The following is a 17,099-nucleotide window of genomic DNA, read 5'->3' on the forward strand; positions in this document are numbered from 1 at the left end:
TAAAACAAATCTAGATTGCATCAGGTCCTATCAGGCCCACAATCACAAAGCTGCAAAAATCAACGAATCAACTCCAGTTTTGCTCCAGGTACACCTAAGATGTAGCTTGTAAGATGGATAGTAACATCCTCAGTACTTTGGCAATATCCAGATATATTTGGGCCAACCAAATACTTTCAGTACCCGGAACATTCAGTTTACATAGTTTTAATAAAAGTATGGGGAGATTTAAAATACTTCAAAATAAAGAATTAGATGGATCCTTACAAAGACATTACCTCCTACATCATGCAAACTCAGCCATTCCAAGACACTAAAATGTCCTTTCCTCCCCCTCTGCTTTTATGGCCATCAAGGGAACCTGCCTGTGACAGAGGTGATGTAGTATTTGGAGGGTAGGAGACTGGGGTCAGGATTTAAAACAATCAGAGAATTCCCAGGATGCTCTTCCGGAGTATCCCAATTAATTTTCTAATGTGAGGGACTCTCAGAGGACAGCGAACAATAAGTTCAAGACAGTGTTGATTTCTGTTCCCATAAAATGATATGAGCTATAAATGTCCCTCACATTTCCATGGGCAGATGAGATTGAAGAGCATCTCGCTGTCACTGTGCAGCAGCTGAGATAAAATTTGGGTGTGTTTAGATGTGAAGTCTGTACATGTGTGATCTAATCCTCTGGTTATAGCACCATGGAGTCAAGTTATGGAGTTTAATGCATACACATAACTCCCCTGAGAACCCAGTAACTAAAACAATAGTTGTTGTTTTTAATGTTTATTTGGGAATACACTAAATCCAGGGCTCAGTTACTCCGAATATTTTTAAACTTTTCATCTGGTTATCTATAAGCCAGGCATGAGGAGTGGCACCTATAACCATTTTGAGTTAAGCTTTGAAGAATGTTCTTATTTTTATTTTTATGTAAGTTTTGAAAGGATCAACTAACTGAAAGAAAGCCAAACTAATTCTTTCAAATTTTCCACAAAATGTGTACCTTTGTGTCACATCCAAGCATGTGAAGTTTGAGACCAAACAGAAATGTGTCAGAAAGTTAAAGGAATAGAGAACAGGGATTTTCACGGTGTTATTCTCCAGCTATCCAGCAGTAGGGCAATGAAAATGAGTTTTGCAGAACTCTATGGCAGCACATATGATTGTGTTATTAAAACTGAGTAAGCTTCTTAAATGCACTTGTGTGAAATCTGTTTTTTAATTACTTAGATCAAACAAAATTGACAGACTATTATAATCAAGAGCTATTTCAGCTTCTGATTTCTACATGCCAGGCAGCTCCACCGGTTCAAAAGAGGAAGGTTTGCCTGTTCAGGATGCATCTCCGAGAAGCTTTGTGCTGAGGAGGCACAGGCAGCAAAGTTTCATGACCTCACTAGTAGCCATATGAATCTGGACAAACAGAGAAAACTGTAGAACTGTAGAACAGCCATTATTTCTCATCTTTTTTGCCAGCAAATATCAGAAAACAAGATACACTCTTAAGGAGACTAAATAGCATGAAAGGAGAATGAATTTAGGATCAGGGAGAAAGAAAATGAAGAACAGTTTTTTGTCAGAAGACTATGCCTAGACATGTTAAAATGATGCTGTAGTTTCTTACAAGGGATTTGCACCAAACTGTTGTGTTAGATAAGAGGTGGGAACATGGTTTAATTATGCTCTTCAGAATTCCTAATATAACCAATAAACATCGCACTATGCAAGGTAATCAGCATCTGAAGAAAACATAAAATCACTACAGGAAAATGACCCACCCCTGAAGAACCCACAAGGTTTTGAGAAAAAAAGACGAGGAAAAGAGAAGAAAAATCGAAACCAAAGTGATCCTGGCTGGACTACAAGCACATGGTGCACTTACATGAAGACACCTTTTAAAAAAAATAAATGACTCAACAGTTGCTCTATTTATACAGTAAAAAGGAGTAGCAAAATTTGGGGGATCTAGAGGAAGATGTGATGATGACTTGGGAAAAATGAGAAATTTGTGGAGTGAGACAGTGGAATGTATAGAGGCTGGAGAGGCAGGACACCTCAGGGGCCATTGAAATAGGACAGATGCAGGAAAATAATTTTGTTGGTGCAAGTCTTTGTGTCTTTGGTGACTGTGCAGTCCTCACGATGCATCTCCACCAGAGCTTGCCAGCAAGATTGGAACTGAGGATCAGTTTACTAATTTCTCAAGACTCTCAGTTAACAAATGCCCTTGGGTACCGCAAAGACAGATCCCCTGTGACAGTCAACAAGAACTGGATTTGAAGTATTGCAAGGCAATACTTGCTAGAACAGACATATAAGGGGAGACTCTACATGTAAAGACAGAAAACCCCTAGAATCCATTTGCCAGGGATGAATGACTATTTATATCAGGTGGTTTTTAAGGTTATCCTTCCAGCTGATTCTTTTTCTTTTGTAGCATGATAGAAAAGGGTACAGGGAGAAACCTAGACAGAAAAGACTATTAGGTTGAGTAGCTGGAGCACTTGTGTCTATATAAAAGGAAGTGCCATGACTCAGACTGCCTGTAATTATATTTGCTGCTTTGGGGAAGGAGCGCTGAAGGTTCAGGCTTTTCTTCAGTCATACTCCTACCGTCTGTTCACATAAGGAAAGACCTTCTCATATTCACAGGTGGGGGGTACAAAAAAGAGGCAGGGGGAGAATGAAAGGACTTTATCCTGTTCCACAAATTTATGGTATAGTCATGCTTCCTTGGCACACTCAGACCTCCTGGATTCTACAGGAGTTTCAGCTGTGTTTGGGATTTATTGATTACTCAGAAAGAAGAAAACAACAACAAAAACCAGGAAAAAAATTTTAAAAGCAAAAAAATACCCCATTTATTAATAATAATTTTTTAAAGGTGAAAAGTGACATCAAAGGTAACATCTATGAAAGGGTGCCTTTAAACTGATTTTATTAACTCTTGGTATTCTCATCCAGCATATTTCAGTGCATTTTGAAGTAAATGATGGAAACTGATACTGAATAAAAAGGCCAAAATCATGGCACTGCTAAAGTCAGTGGGAGTTTTGCCATTGACTTCAGTAGGGCCAGGATTTCACCCTAAGGGTTTATCACCAAGGTCAAAGACAGAGAGTAATAAAATAACCACATGGATTTTTTTCAATACATTCAGAAAAACTGAACTGAAGGAAAGGAGTCTTAAAGGAACTGTAGGTTAAGGCGCACAAGCCCTGCAGCCTTTTAGGGTCAATTCCTGTGGCAACAGTGAAAGAGTTATGGTATGTGACACATCTGAGTGAACTGTAGCATATTTACATCTGTTAAACTTGTGAATTCCACACATTTCCCACAGGACACACGTTTCAATTCAAGAGGGCTTTGCTTTCCATAATTCAAATGTTGTTGCATTTACCTAGCTGTTTTAACATTCTTGGGTGTAGAAATTGAAAAAGAAATCACAGAAAGGTTTAGAAGACCAGCAAGTCACCTTTGTCATAGCTGTGCAGCAGTTTCTCCAGAAACATTGAAGGACAAAGCAAGGATGTGTCCCAATGACCCTGAACAATGCAGGTTTGCCCTCTGAAGTTTAATTCCATAACTCCTCAGCCAGCACTGACTGTGGATAAGCCAGAACAAAGACATTGAATGATGGTTCCCAGTTGTGACAACATTTAGGGGACTAGAGATATAATGGATTGCTCTTTCTTACAAACTCAATCTATCATCTACTTGGTAGTATTCTTTTTTGAGGGGAAGAGACAGTGAACGGGACTAAGGCTTTGTGATCTTCTGCAAAGCAATTAAAAAGTCTTGGGTTTTATGGTGAATGAAATCAAAAGGTTTTTTGAAAATAATCCTGAAATCCTGAGATTTCAATAAAGAAGAAAACTCTTTTGATCTGGGTCATCATATAACTTAGCAGAGAGATACTTCCATGTCACAGACATACAGAGAACAGTTCCAGATTCTAAAGAACAAATCACTGTTTCTGATAGCCCCTTCTGCCTCTGCAGGTTGATTGCAGCACTTGTCCTCAGCCCTCAGTGAAAATACAGGGAACCAATGGAAGAATCTGTGTTACTCAGTCCGACTCTCATTCCCTTCGAAGAAACACAAGGCAAGGGAAAAATAAATGCAGCTGCTGAAAATAGAGATAGAAAAGATTGATCTATCTTTCTGCCATGGGAGGACGGTTCACCACAGTGCATAGCCTGTGCAAAAGTAGACACCAGAAAACAGAACAAGGACCCAATGAAGACAGCGATATCCTGGGAAGGAAAATAAAAAATGTTGGTAGAAGAAGGATGATCTAACAGAGGAGATGAGCTGACTGTAAGAGTTTACCGAGGGAAACAAGTAGCAGAACAGAAAGAATAGGATATAGTAGGAAGCCAGGTCAGAAGGCTGGAGGGCAGAGAGCAAGGGTGTGCTTATCTATACATCTGTCACATCTCCTAACGACGTCATGTATAGACATAGCAGATTGCATGTGAGACACAGATGTGCCAGAACTACTACCTGTGCAACGCGTGCATCTTTGGGGGCCCCTTTGGTCTGGATTTGTATGTGTCCAGCAGACCTATGCACAGCCCTCTGAAAATCTGATTGATTGGTACCCAAAGTGTGTCTGTGTGACTGTCTATGTGGGGCAGATGAGGTAAAATAGAGTACTGCTAAGGATTTAGTCCAAACCAGTAGAGTGCTCCATGGAGAAATACAAGGCTAATTATGATTTAATTAAGTGTTCAATAAAGCACTGTGCTTCTCCTGCTGCAAACAGGTCCAGTGAGAAGGGCCAATTTTTTTGAGAATGCAGACAAGCAAAGGAAAACCAGGTGTGCTTATTCAGGATGACAAGATAACATTGTGACTGAAATAAGGTATTTCTCTGGGAAGGAGAGGAAGAAAGTATGTTTGTTTTTAAACAGTTATTCTGTTTTAAAAACTGAAGCCACCATAGGTTGTTGGCAGAAGGGTGGGGGAGCAGGAATGAGGGAGAAAAATTAGATAAAATTGTCACATTCTTGCACCAAGTGATGTAGTGAGGGAACCGAGAAATAATTTGACAGGGATTTTATGTTTGGACTGAGTCAGCCTCTTCCTTCATGAATCAAAAATAATAAATACAGTATTTCTAACATCATAAAATCCCCATTAAAAAAGTCCAGTAGCAGTAAGTTTTTGGAAGACGGGAAAAAAATCACACCAGGTTTACACTGAGAAAACTTTATGCCTTCAACATGTCAGATATTTTGGGAATGATTTACCACACTTTCCTCAAAATAAACTGTAAACTCAATGAGATTTAGACAGAAAACAGGCCTCCCTAGTGAACTTTGACACAAGAATAATGAAAGATGTGATTTGTTTGGGATTTTTTTTTCTTTGCTCCCTATTTAAATTACTTCCAAAATAAAAGTTCTTGCTAGAGAAAGGGAGGAAAAGGGCTCATTTTAAAACCATCTCATAACCTTTCAAGCACACTCTTCTTGGTTTCTAGTTAGCATCTTCAAGGCCTTCCTTAGGGATGTGAACCAAAAATTACTGACACCAGAGCTGAAGGATTGCGACTAACTTCAGTGGATTTGAGGCTTGTGTGTAAGCCAGACACCTAATACAACATTTCACAGATCACTGCCACCACCAACAAGATGACTTAGTTAACAGAAACAAGAGCAAACCTCCCAAGAGGCAGGAGGAGGACATTCTCCATGGATTCTTGGTGCCTGAAGTTCCCCTTGACACTAGAGACAGACCAAGAGAGATTTTGTGCTGTATTTGGAGCAGAGGACACTGCACTAAGCTTTCTGTGGCAGAGAGCTGCTGAGCAGCATGTCAGCATCTCTCCCATACTCCAGCTCCTCCATCATACAATGACAAACTGACATACGCGCACCTTAGAAAAGTGTGGATTTCATCTGTAAACCCATAAAACAGTCATAGATCAAGTAATACATTTTAACATCTTTTATGAGCTATCGCTTTTCTCCATGCCACCTCTCCTCCACTTTGTACTAATTTGTATTCAGTGCTGCAACTCTGAAAGCTCCTCTAAAACTTCCCAAGAGATCTATCATACCTTGCCTGTTTTCCCAGGTTTCTAAAATTAATTTAGATCAATTATTTAATATATTCAATCACTTTCTTTAAGCCATTTACTGCAGATATAGCCAATTATTCAACATAAAATACAGCCAGATCATTTCATCACAACTAAAAACATGATTTATCATCACATTCAATTAGAACCCACTGAAGTAAGTGGCAAAAGTCCCATTCAGTTGAATAAGGATCAAAGCCTTAATTTACAGTGTCATAGGAATAATGCATGGTAATGGAGAAAGCTGGGATACATACGGGATTCCAATTTCAAACAGATTGTTTTGAATCAGTTGTTTTCCAAGCATAATGATGCTCAGCTGAATACAGAGTTCCATCAAACAGCCTCCTGGAGCACACTGCAATTAAGCAAAACCATAGAGTGCGAAGGGAGTAAATTAATTAATTTAAAAGTACTCACTTGGAAGAGCTACTCATTTCTGTATGCTGTATGTGCCTGACACCCCTACTACCAATTTGTGCAGGAGCACAGAGCTCGTTGATCATTGCAATTCTATCCTTAACAAGGTATTTCATCTCTACTCATAAAACTGCATTATGGAAAATATGCAGAGCTCTGAAATAACTTAATGTGCTCTGGGGCTGCTATATCTCCTTTTAAAATATTTACTATATAATCAATGTAATAAACATAATGCAACATCACCAATACTCTTCCAACCTGATGTCTCCCAAGGGAGAGAAAGCCTTCAATCTTGCAAAGACTTATGTGTAACCTTTATTGTAAAACCTTGAGTACGTCTATTGATTTTAAAGGGAATACCTGCTGAGGTTAAAAGGAATTAAAAAAAAAAAAAAAAAAGTTTACAGATGTAGTATAAAATGGCTATAGCTGTTTAGACTACTTAAATTGTTATGCTTCTAGTGATCTACAGGATGTGAAGCCAGATTCAAATTCTGTCTCTGACATAGGTTTCCCAATGGCATCTGTCAAATCATCTGTTTGCACCTTAATGCTCAGTTGTAAAGCATAGAAATGGTAAAGCTTCACCTAGGAAAGTCTGCAAAGTGCTCAGAACTGCAGAAAGAGAGAACATACATGTGTCTCAGCAGGAAACTTTGGGGTTGGTCTATTTATGTTGAAGATTTAACATCTTGTTTTAATGTGTTTTCTATTTTTCTGTCATTGTCTAGACTCCACTGAATACAATGTACACATATCTCTTTTTGTTAAGGATTTTTTTGTTTGAATTTCAGGTGTACTTACCTCTTCCATTCGATAACCATCAAACACATATACATAATGACCAGGACGGCCAACAAATCTGAAAGCAATAAAAATATATGAAATAATATAAAAATAAGAAAAAAGTTAACTTTAACAACATAACCATTCATTCATATTAGCTGAAATATTTCAGACCTAGCAACTTTAACATGAATTTTAAAAGATGCGACACATATTCAACTTTGATTATTTGAAATTATTTCAAAGTAATAGGCCTCTACAAATGTTTTTCTACTACATCTTGATGAAATAATTTTAGTAAACTATTTTTCTGTGCTAAAATCATAATAAACTCCCTCTCTTGATTAGAGATCACAAATAAAAGGAGGAAAACTTATCCTAACTCAGACTCTCTTGCAACTGCATAATGTCCTGAATGGAGTTATTTATACACAGTCAAGGGTCTTCTGACTACACAGGGAGAAACAGTGTGATTGATTTTATTATAAACATACAACACCAAAGAAAGAGTTAAAAAAGAAAGAAATCAGTGATATTTTTTTCATTAATGTCCTGCAATATTTAAAAGTACCAGCAAAATGTATCATTAATTCTTAAATCAATGATGCTGAGTAGGATTAGTGAGGAGGATAGATTAACATACTTTACAGCCCCCAAAAGGAACAGAAAAATGGTATGAAACAGAATCCAGAGGATGTTTTAAACATTTTTGCCAAAGTTTTAGCAAACAATCATTTTATGCTTCTCATTCAAAAGCATGTGTTATACTGTGAATAACCGGGTCCCAAAAGACAGTGATCCTGAACCCATAGGAAGTCACAGTTATTTAGCAGGACAGCTGAATTAGCTTTTTGGTCAATCAGTTCATTTGCCAAAACATGCAACTTCCAGTTGACTATAATAATTTCTTAATTTAACTTGATACGGGCGAATAGTAAAAAATGTTGAGAAAATAGTAGAGAAAGTAGTTCCATAATTTTAAATGAAAGAGGAAAATCTTTCTTTGATAAATGATGCTTCAAGAAAAATTTGTTAAAATGTGGAAGGTGAAGACCTGTAAACTATACTGTTCACTCATAAATGCAACACCCTTTTTAACTAAATGGAAATATTTTCTGATGTGTGGGTTATTCTTATTTTAAAAAGAAAACTAAAATAGCTGCATTTCAGAACAGTGCTCTACTTAGAAGAGAGACAGGATAGTACTCAACATCATGCCTTGTCATTCAAAAGCAAGACAACCCTGTGTATGAAATCTTTTCATAGCTGGTGAAGGTAGACAGACCCAGACTTAGTTAGGTAGACTTTTACAGCCATTTTTAAACACAGATCCACTAATGTAGACACACAAACACATATATGTATATTATATATATATATACACATAAATATCTATATGTAAAGGGTATTTATCCTACCTTCCTTTAAAAAAGGCAACATAAAAAATTGATGCATAAGAATTCACAAACTTGAGTAAAAATGCCTTCAAAATCAGTCTTTCCTCAAAGGTTTTCTCTGTTTTTGGTACCTCTGGGAAAAAAAAAAAAAAAAAAAAAAAAAAAAAGAAGAAGAGTAAACCAGAAAAATCCATTAATAAATAGCTAAACATCCCTGTTATCTGCAAATACAACACTAAACTGCAAACTTCGAGCTCATAATGCTTTTGCTTTTGTACTCTTCATTTGTACCAATGCACACTAGCTCTGTCACTGACTCCTGATTTCCAGAGTGTTTTTCCAAGTTTTCCAAAAGAAATTGAAAAGCCTTTGATAGAAACATTATAATAATGACAACATAATGAACTTGATTCTCTGATAGACCTCTGACAGTTTATCCCAAGTTGCTCATAGCTGTCTCTCCAATACTCTGGTAGCAAAAACTCCAACAGATCCTGACACCTGGTCTAAACCTGACAATACATCATTTCTCTTCCAGTCTCTTTCACTGCCTTGCTGAGACCTGAGCAGACCACATCACCTTCCCCTGCTTTAGGCCACATCTGTAAATCCTTAGCACAAAACTCCTTTGTCATTTACTCTGACATCTATTATATTATGAACTATATAATATAATTATATATATTTCTGTTAACATAATGTATTAATTAGTAGTAGTAATAATAGAAATAATTATTGTATAAGTACATGGTTCTTCTACTGGCTATCTAGAGTTTGAAAAAAAATTGGCTTCTGATATTCAATTACATAAAGCTAAAGCAGTATAAACAGCTTTAATGTATATAAGCAGATGCATCTTAACATGGACAGTTTATCAGTTATACAAGTGAAATAATAAAGCATTAATATTCTCGATTCATGAATGATGAAAGCAAAATACAAAGACTTTCATCCAGAAAAAACACCTTAAAAGACTTCTTATCTTTGTGTGCACAAGCCTTTTTTCTATACTGAGACTGTTAATGTGCTTAATGCTAAACACAAGGCTAAGTATCTTTCTGAATAAGGCATTAAGTGAACTGTTAATTGCCATAAAAAATAAATGTACATTTTTGCTAACACTTCTCCATGCACTATATACATATCCCACAGTTCTAGACTTTAGATGACTTGTAAAAATATGTCTTAAGCATGTTCAGTATTCATTACTCTGTTCCCAGATTTATTTCCAATTTCTATGGAAATTTTCTAGCAACAGAACACATAGGTATGAGACAGAGGCTTTTCTGATTGACAGTAGGATCCTCTTTTAAAGATTCTATGTGGATTAAATTACTGTATTGCCATGATCATCCTGAGCTGTTAACTAATATGAGAGCAGATAAATTTATTGTGGTGTGTTCTCGTCTGAATTTCTGTAGCACATTGGAAGTGTGAAATGATAAAGTAGTTCCAGAGCTCTGGCTTTAAGAACTTCATTAAAAATACTGCTGTACTTGTACAGTTTTGTTTTGAGGCACAGTTTGGGCGGTTTTGTTGCTTTGGGATTTTTTTCTTAAAAAAGAAGCATGGTGTTTATTTGAGCACTAAAGGAATAACAAAACACTAATGAGTCCCCACTGCCCAGCTTTATTTGTGATACTTTCAACCATATTTTCATAAACGGTCAATACACAACCTGGTGAGCCCTAAGCCATCATTCACCTATATGTATAGAAAAGCTTAATTAAACTTTTGAAGGATTTGAACAATTTGTAGATGATCCCATACGCTGGATAGATCCTCGGGACAACAGCTCAGGGCAGCAGGAATATCAAATAACAGCAGTGCAGCTTTTAATGTGAGGGAGAAAAATCCTAGAAATCCTAGCCTTTCCCTTATGGAGAACTCCCACAAAGATGAGCTCAGCCTCTGGATGAAAATTTGCACACCATATATGGTTCCAGAGACTCGCTCAGCACTTCACTCCCTCCCCACACTCAGATATACTATACCATACCAATAGAGGCATGCACAGAATTTGTCCTCTAGCTAGGGGAGTCTGCTACATAAGAAATGCATCCAGCCAGAATAGATGCATTAGTAAGAGAGAAAACGTTCAAAAAAAAAAAAAAAAAAAAAAAAAAGAAACAAAACCAAAAACCCCACTCATAAAATACATAAAGTATGGCTGGTTTGCAGCATGTTACACCAAAATTGGGCAGCTGAAACTTTCCAGGTAGAGAATGAGCTGAAATATCCGGGGCATGAGCCTTAGCTCACTGAAGGAATTGCTGCCTTTATAAGGCACAAACTCAAGTAGTTTTGATTTTGTCCCTGTTTGACTGGTTCTGCCTTGAGCTAAGTGAAGTTAAAAGTGAACAAATGAGTTGTAAGCCAGTCTGACACCACCTGATTACTGAAGATGACATTTCAACCTGAGAATACCAGGATATAATCTGCACTTTTGCTGGTCTGATCTGTGGTAAAGGAGCGTCAGTGCCTTGCTTTGCTGGATCCACAAGAGGTGCATGCAGTCCTAGAGCATGTTGGATGAGCTCTCTGAATTGATTACAACAGTACTTCTACTTTTTTCCCCCCACGCACTGATTCAGCAGGTATTGAGGCAGATCATTACTCTGATCCTATGAAGAATGCAACTGCTCTCAGTGGTACTATTCTTGTGTTTACAGATGTACTTAATATTTCACTTCAGCAAAGATTCAAGTATGCTTGGGGTTGGAATAGAAATATATGCTATCAAAAGCTGTACCTCCAGCCCAACAAGTATGTTCCTCAGCTTGTTGATTAACTGCAGGGCGAAAAAATAATTGAGTATATTTTGCTCTGCTCAGCAAAATGAAAGTTCACAAGGTAAGGAGCATTTATCAGGATGAATGAGTTGTAATATTTTTTTTTTTAACATTATGATTATAGTTGGCATCTGAGCCTAGCACCGGAGAAAGCAGCCTGAATGAACTTTCTAACTCAAAATTTGTGGCATTAGAGATTACTCTTCTTAAATAATACATTGGATGGTTAAATAGGAATGCTGCCTAAATAAAGATAGGAGGATTAGAATTAAATGCAAAGTGATGCGGAGAATAACCAGCAAGGAGGAATTTGTTGTTTCTCTCACAATTCAGAGTGTTGCACATTTCAAAGGGAGAGATTTTCCTTCTGTGCTTTCCCCAGAGCACAATGGCTGTGGCTTGCATTTCCCAACTTCTGCCTAGAAACTGCTAGAGAGGAGAAGCCTCCCTCTTCCATCTCTTCTTACTTGTTCCACACAACAGTGTCATGCCTTAAGAGCTGTGTGCTTTCTTACCTGGGCAGGTGCAGTGGACAGAATTGATCGGGTCACACACAGTTATCAGCTTGTCAGTTATATGAAAGCTGAAAATTTGGGTATGATTTTAGCCTGGACAGTAAACCTGATTTTCCTTATGCCACTAGAACAGAGTACATTTGTGGAACCCTGCTACATTCTGCCCAAAGCTGGTTTGAAACAGAAACAAACAAATTAACCCCATATGGTGGCATTTTGTGTTGCTTTGTCTTAATTTCTTTCAAATACTTTACAAATTTAATCTAAACTATCAGGCTATCCTTACTGGTAAAACCACAGGACCATATTTCAAGAATTCGGGATTAAAAATCTTTTATGCTAACTACAGAACTTCAGTTTATGATGTTCTTCAGAAAATAAAATTAAAATAGATTTTTTCACTTGTGACTTTGAAAGTATCTTGAGAAAATGTGAATAAGAAGCATAAGTTTTAAGAGTTCTTAAGATTTTAATCTGAAGTCTGCTAGTTCCAGCCAGCTTCACATCACTGTAGGTTTTACAGGGAGGGAATATGCAATTTCGAATTATTGAGTCTGGCTCAAAATTATTGAGTCCAGCTTCAATTATCAAAAAGTTTCTCATTTGGATGCCTAACTTTAGAAACCCAAATCTGATAGGTAGAGCACTTGATAACATTTAAAGGGGTCTGTGGTTGCTGATTGATTTTCAGTGTTTTGAATAATTGACTTTACGTTCCTAGACTTCGAAGCATATAGAATTAGAGGTAATGTATAAAAACGTGGGAAACAATACTTAATGACAGCTATAAGAATCTCACGTTAACATCTAACAACTTTGGCTTAATTTATATAGCAATATAAAACCCCTGCCTGAACCCCTATTAGTAAATATCTTTGGCCTAATGTATATTACAAAATAAAACTCTAGCCTAAACCCCAAAAGTAGTCAAAGGACTGGCTCACCTTTAAAAGAGTTAAATATATTGCCAAGCTTGTAACAATACAACATTAAAAAAGAAAATATTCACCGCCTAACTGAAATAGATATTATTACTAAAAAATCCAGCCCAGACATGCCCCTGTAATGGTAAAAAATTCCTTTGAGTGGTAAGGACCTGGTAAAAATCACATCAGCAAAATAACACAACAAACATTTGCCAGAGTAGCTTTGCCAGAGCCAGAAACATTTTTGAAACAAACCAATGACTTTCAGTAATCCAAGCTCCTAGAGGTAAAGATATATATCAAAACACGTATCAGGTCAAAAATTCTCAACCAGCTTTAGATGAGTGGATCTTGGCACAGAGCCAGCGCAATGAAGCAATACCAGCTGAGATCCTGGAAATAGCACAGCTGCGTTAACATGGCATTATGGCCAGGCTAATTAGTCCTATTAGTGGCACACTGCATGTTGTGGCTTAGACCCCTAGTTCACAGAGGCATGTCTGAACATCTTACCCCGTAGGCCTGAATATTTTCACCGGCACTCTTCAGTGGGAAATATTGCTATTAGAACCTCCTTGCATGTTCTCGTGTAAATACATGTAATGTACTAAGGAGGAATGTGGTGAGATAGTTTTACCAATTTCCGTCAGCCATTTGGCAACAGCTCCATAAATTTCATCAAGTATAAGTATCACAACGAGGTTAATGATGACAGCAGTTGCGGTCACAGTCACTCGAACATTTGATCTGGTTGTCTCCTTCGTGCTGAATGACAAAGCTGCTGCTGTTGTGATCCGGTACACAATCACACCAAACACTGCTGAAAATGTCAGCATAATCTGCAAAGAAATGTACAAATAGATTAGTTCAAGTTTGATACTAGCATTTAAACAGAAGCTTTGACTGACATGTTGGGTTTGTTCCCTGAATTGGCATTGTGGGTTATTTCTTAGAGCAACAATAATATGGGGATAATCAAATTAAAAAGTGAGAATTCAGAATTCCCTAACAGGAACATCATGAAGAAACTGGATGCAGAACTCTGAACTGGCACAACTATTCCTGAAGATGTGCATGTTCTCTCTGATTAAAGCTCCACACATTATTCACACTGTACTGGTGAAACTCAGGTAGTTTGGGTTCAAATGCAGGTATTAAGCAAGGTCTTTTATTTGGCAATAGCTTCAGATGGCTTGGACTGAAGGGCCTACATGTATGTGCAGACCAGTAAATCGGCTTTACGGGCTGAAACAGCTTCACATCCGCACAGCAGAAGTCACACCTTACTCTCCAGTTGTGTTTACTCAACTCTTACAACAAATTAAAAAAAAAAAAAAAAAAAAATGTAAATGTTTCTCTTGTTCTTATTTTCTTAAGACTAACCTAAGTAGCGCTACTAGGTCTTTACTTTACATTTCTGTCCCAGAAATCTTTTAGTATCTGGCATCCTTCATGGGCTGGCTTTGACCCATGAGATGAGGAAAGTTAGCCCTTCTACTTAAGGTCAAGTTCCCACAAGAATAATTTGAATTTCACAGGGCTGTGGTATTCTGGTTTAAAAAAAAAAAAAAAAAAAAAAAACAAAAACAAAAAAAAAAACAAAACAAAACAAAAAAAAAAACAACAAAAAAAAAAAAAAACACACAAACACCCCACTATGAAAATAAAATCTATAAAATAACAATAAAACCCAGCAAAATTTCATAACCATAGCAGGCAAGGGGCAGAGAGTACATTTTTCTCTTTAATTTTTGCCTTTAGCAAGAATTCTAATATACATTCCTTATTTCAGGTAAAACATCTTGAGATCCTAAGATGAAAGAGACTATCTAAATGTGAAAGATTAGACTATTGCAATTATTTCAACGGGCCTAGAGGCCCAGATTCACAATGCAGGTTTATGGAAATTTAACAGTTCATTTTAATGACCCAGCAATAATTTATTGAATTCCTGTATACTGAGGAAGGTTGTCTTATGAAAAATACTACTGCAGAAAAACTAGAACAAGAATCAGAGCTATATTAAAGACTGAAGATAAAACCTGGGCACATTTAGTTATAATGCAGAACTAGTAAACACTAAAAAGTAACAATTTGGAGAAACTCCTGGAGATATCGGATGAAATTCACAAGTATGTTTTGTGAGAAAATAGTAATAAAATGTTAGATCTAGTAAAACATCTAATTTTGAATTTTAAAGAAATGTTTCATTAATTTTAAATGAAATGTGGGTGAATGATTAATTTTTCCTTCATGCTAGTATTTTTCATTCAAATGCTGGTCTAAAATAAAAAAGTCTAAACATAAAATATTTTGAAAGAAAGTGTTTCAAATTACATAAAATATTATTTCCTTTCCTTTTATAGTTTTCATTGTGTTGAGAAAACAGCTCTAGTTTTTCTGCCTATTTTTATATTTTTCTTTTGTCTTGCCTACCAAACATGAAGACAGAAAACTGATTCACGTTGAACTATCTTCTGTGATGGAAGGGGTGCAGGAACACAACCATCAGAACTTTTACCTAATTTGCCCATTGCAAAAGTGATCATTGCAGTAGAGAATAATATCCCCAATCAAGAGAGAAAACAAAAAAGCACCACCTGGCAGTAATCTAATTCACCTTCCATCTCTACGGTCACCTTAAACTCTTTTCTTTTAGTTTGGATCACAGATTCCTTCCTCTTAATCACCTTCCGGATACTCTTTTTCTGTTTCTTTCCCCTCTGGATTTCTTTGAAATTTTTACTATAATGGTGGACAAGGAAGACCAGCAAAGTAAACTTGTATGTATCACTCTGGAGATTATGAGCTCTCTGGGCCTCCACAGACACCTGTCTCCATCACAAGTTTTCACTTCAATATGCTATCTTAACAGTTCAGGAAGAAGAAACATCAAGGACAGCCATCACTAAACAGAGAAGGAGGAAGTTTCAGATCATGGAAGTTGAATAGCAAATTCTTAAACCTGACCATAGGATTTCAGGGATCCACAGCAATGAGGAAAATTATTGGAGGACGAGATACTGTTAGAGGCTTGTGCTATTGCAGCCTTTTCGATTTGTGCAGTGACATAGCAAGATATATAAAGTTACCCAAAAATATGTTCTATTTGTTTAAAGAACAAAGGTATTGACTTTTCAAAAGCACCAGGGCTTCGGAAACTCCTCATTTGCCCAGCTGTTTTTAAACATCTGCTTAGACACAGATGGAAAAACATTCCTTTAGGAGCCTTCATTATCTGCATCCAGCAAGAGAAAATTGAGGAGTGCTTGTAGGACTGCACAGTAAGTGAGAGCATAGTTCTCACTCCCCAGATGGTCACTGAGAGGGAGTGGTTCCTGTATCTTCACAGCATTTTCCCCATTCCTTACAATGCATCTTTTGACCAAATTCCAGATTAGATGTTCACCTTTCATTCAGGTGTTTATTTTGTTTTTTGTTGTTATTTCTGACTTTTCATCCAGCCAGTTCTATCCCCTAAAATGGCAGACAGTTTCTTCACTGAATATCTAAACTAGTCTGTTAAGGACTGAATTGCTTAGAAACAGATGTAAAAATTGGCTACAGAGAAGGTCACCTACTGAGCCTGGTATGAATGAAGACAAACAGGAAAGCATACTGGATCTGAGAAGGAAGCTATAAAACCCCGTGGGCTAGACAGATACCTTCATCCAAGCAGGATAACAATTTAATGTCCAAATAGTTCTTTGTCTTCCCAGTGGGGCTATTCTAGAGTCAAGTATTATGCCATGTGAGTAAGAATAGGTCAATAGCATCTAAAAGAAGGAACAGGCTGAACTCTTGTGCCATGACACTTCCTTTCTCTAACTGAGCCAAATGCAGTGAACCCAAAAAAGGCTCCAGTGATGGCACTGTTCCATGCCATCCTGCTCTCTTCCAGCAGCTACTAATGTTTTCATCACATACTCAGAAATCTTCACCGTAACATGCACCTTCTAAATGTAGTGTTTCTAAAGTGTGACATGTGCTATTACTAATCACACACAAGCCAAACTTGTATATGCCCAGCTGAGCCTAGAATTCCTGCTACCAGTGGTCTTACTGGGCAAAAACACGACTTGTGAACTTCTGTTCCAAACTCCGTGCAAAAGACATTGCTTAAATCAAGGTCGGATCTTATGCGTCCTCTGCAGACAGGTGAGGCTTTGTGTACAACA

General features: G+C 37.1%; 1 protein-coding gene across 1 annotated transcript in view; it reads right to left on the reverse strand.

Annotated features, from left to right (window-relative positions):
* The window catches only part of ANO2 (anoctamin 2), a 193,628-nt gene that overhangs the window by 27,316 nt on the left and 149,213 nt on the right, over positions 1–17,099 (reverse strand). The window contains exons 16-19 of the mRNA XM_032995065.2: positions 13,559–13,760; positions 8,710–8,821; positions 7,310–7,367; positions 6,340–6,440 (exon numbers count right to left, since the gene is read on the reverse strand). Of these exons, the coding sequence (XP_032850956.2) occupies positions 6,340–6,440; positions 7,310–7,367; positions 8,710–8,821; positions 13,559–13,760 (473 nt within the window). The remainder of the gene's footprint in view (positions 1–6,339; positions 6,441–7,309; positions 7,368–8,709; positions 8,822–13,558; positions 13,761–17,099) is intronic.

Source organism: Tyto alba, unplaced genomic scaffold, assembly GCF_018691265.1.
Source record: "Tyto alba isolate M040663 unplaced genomic scaffold, T.alba_DEE_v4.0 Super-Scaffold_21, whole genome shotgun sequence".
Lineage (NCBI taxonomy): Eukaryota > Metazoa > Chordata > Aves > Strigiformes > Tytonidae > Tyto > Tyto alba.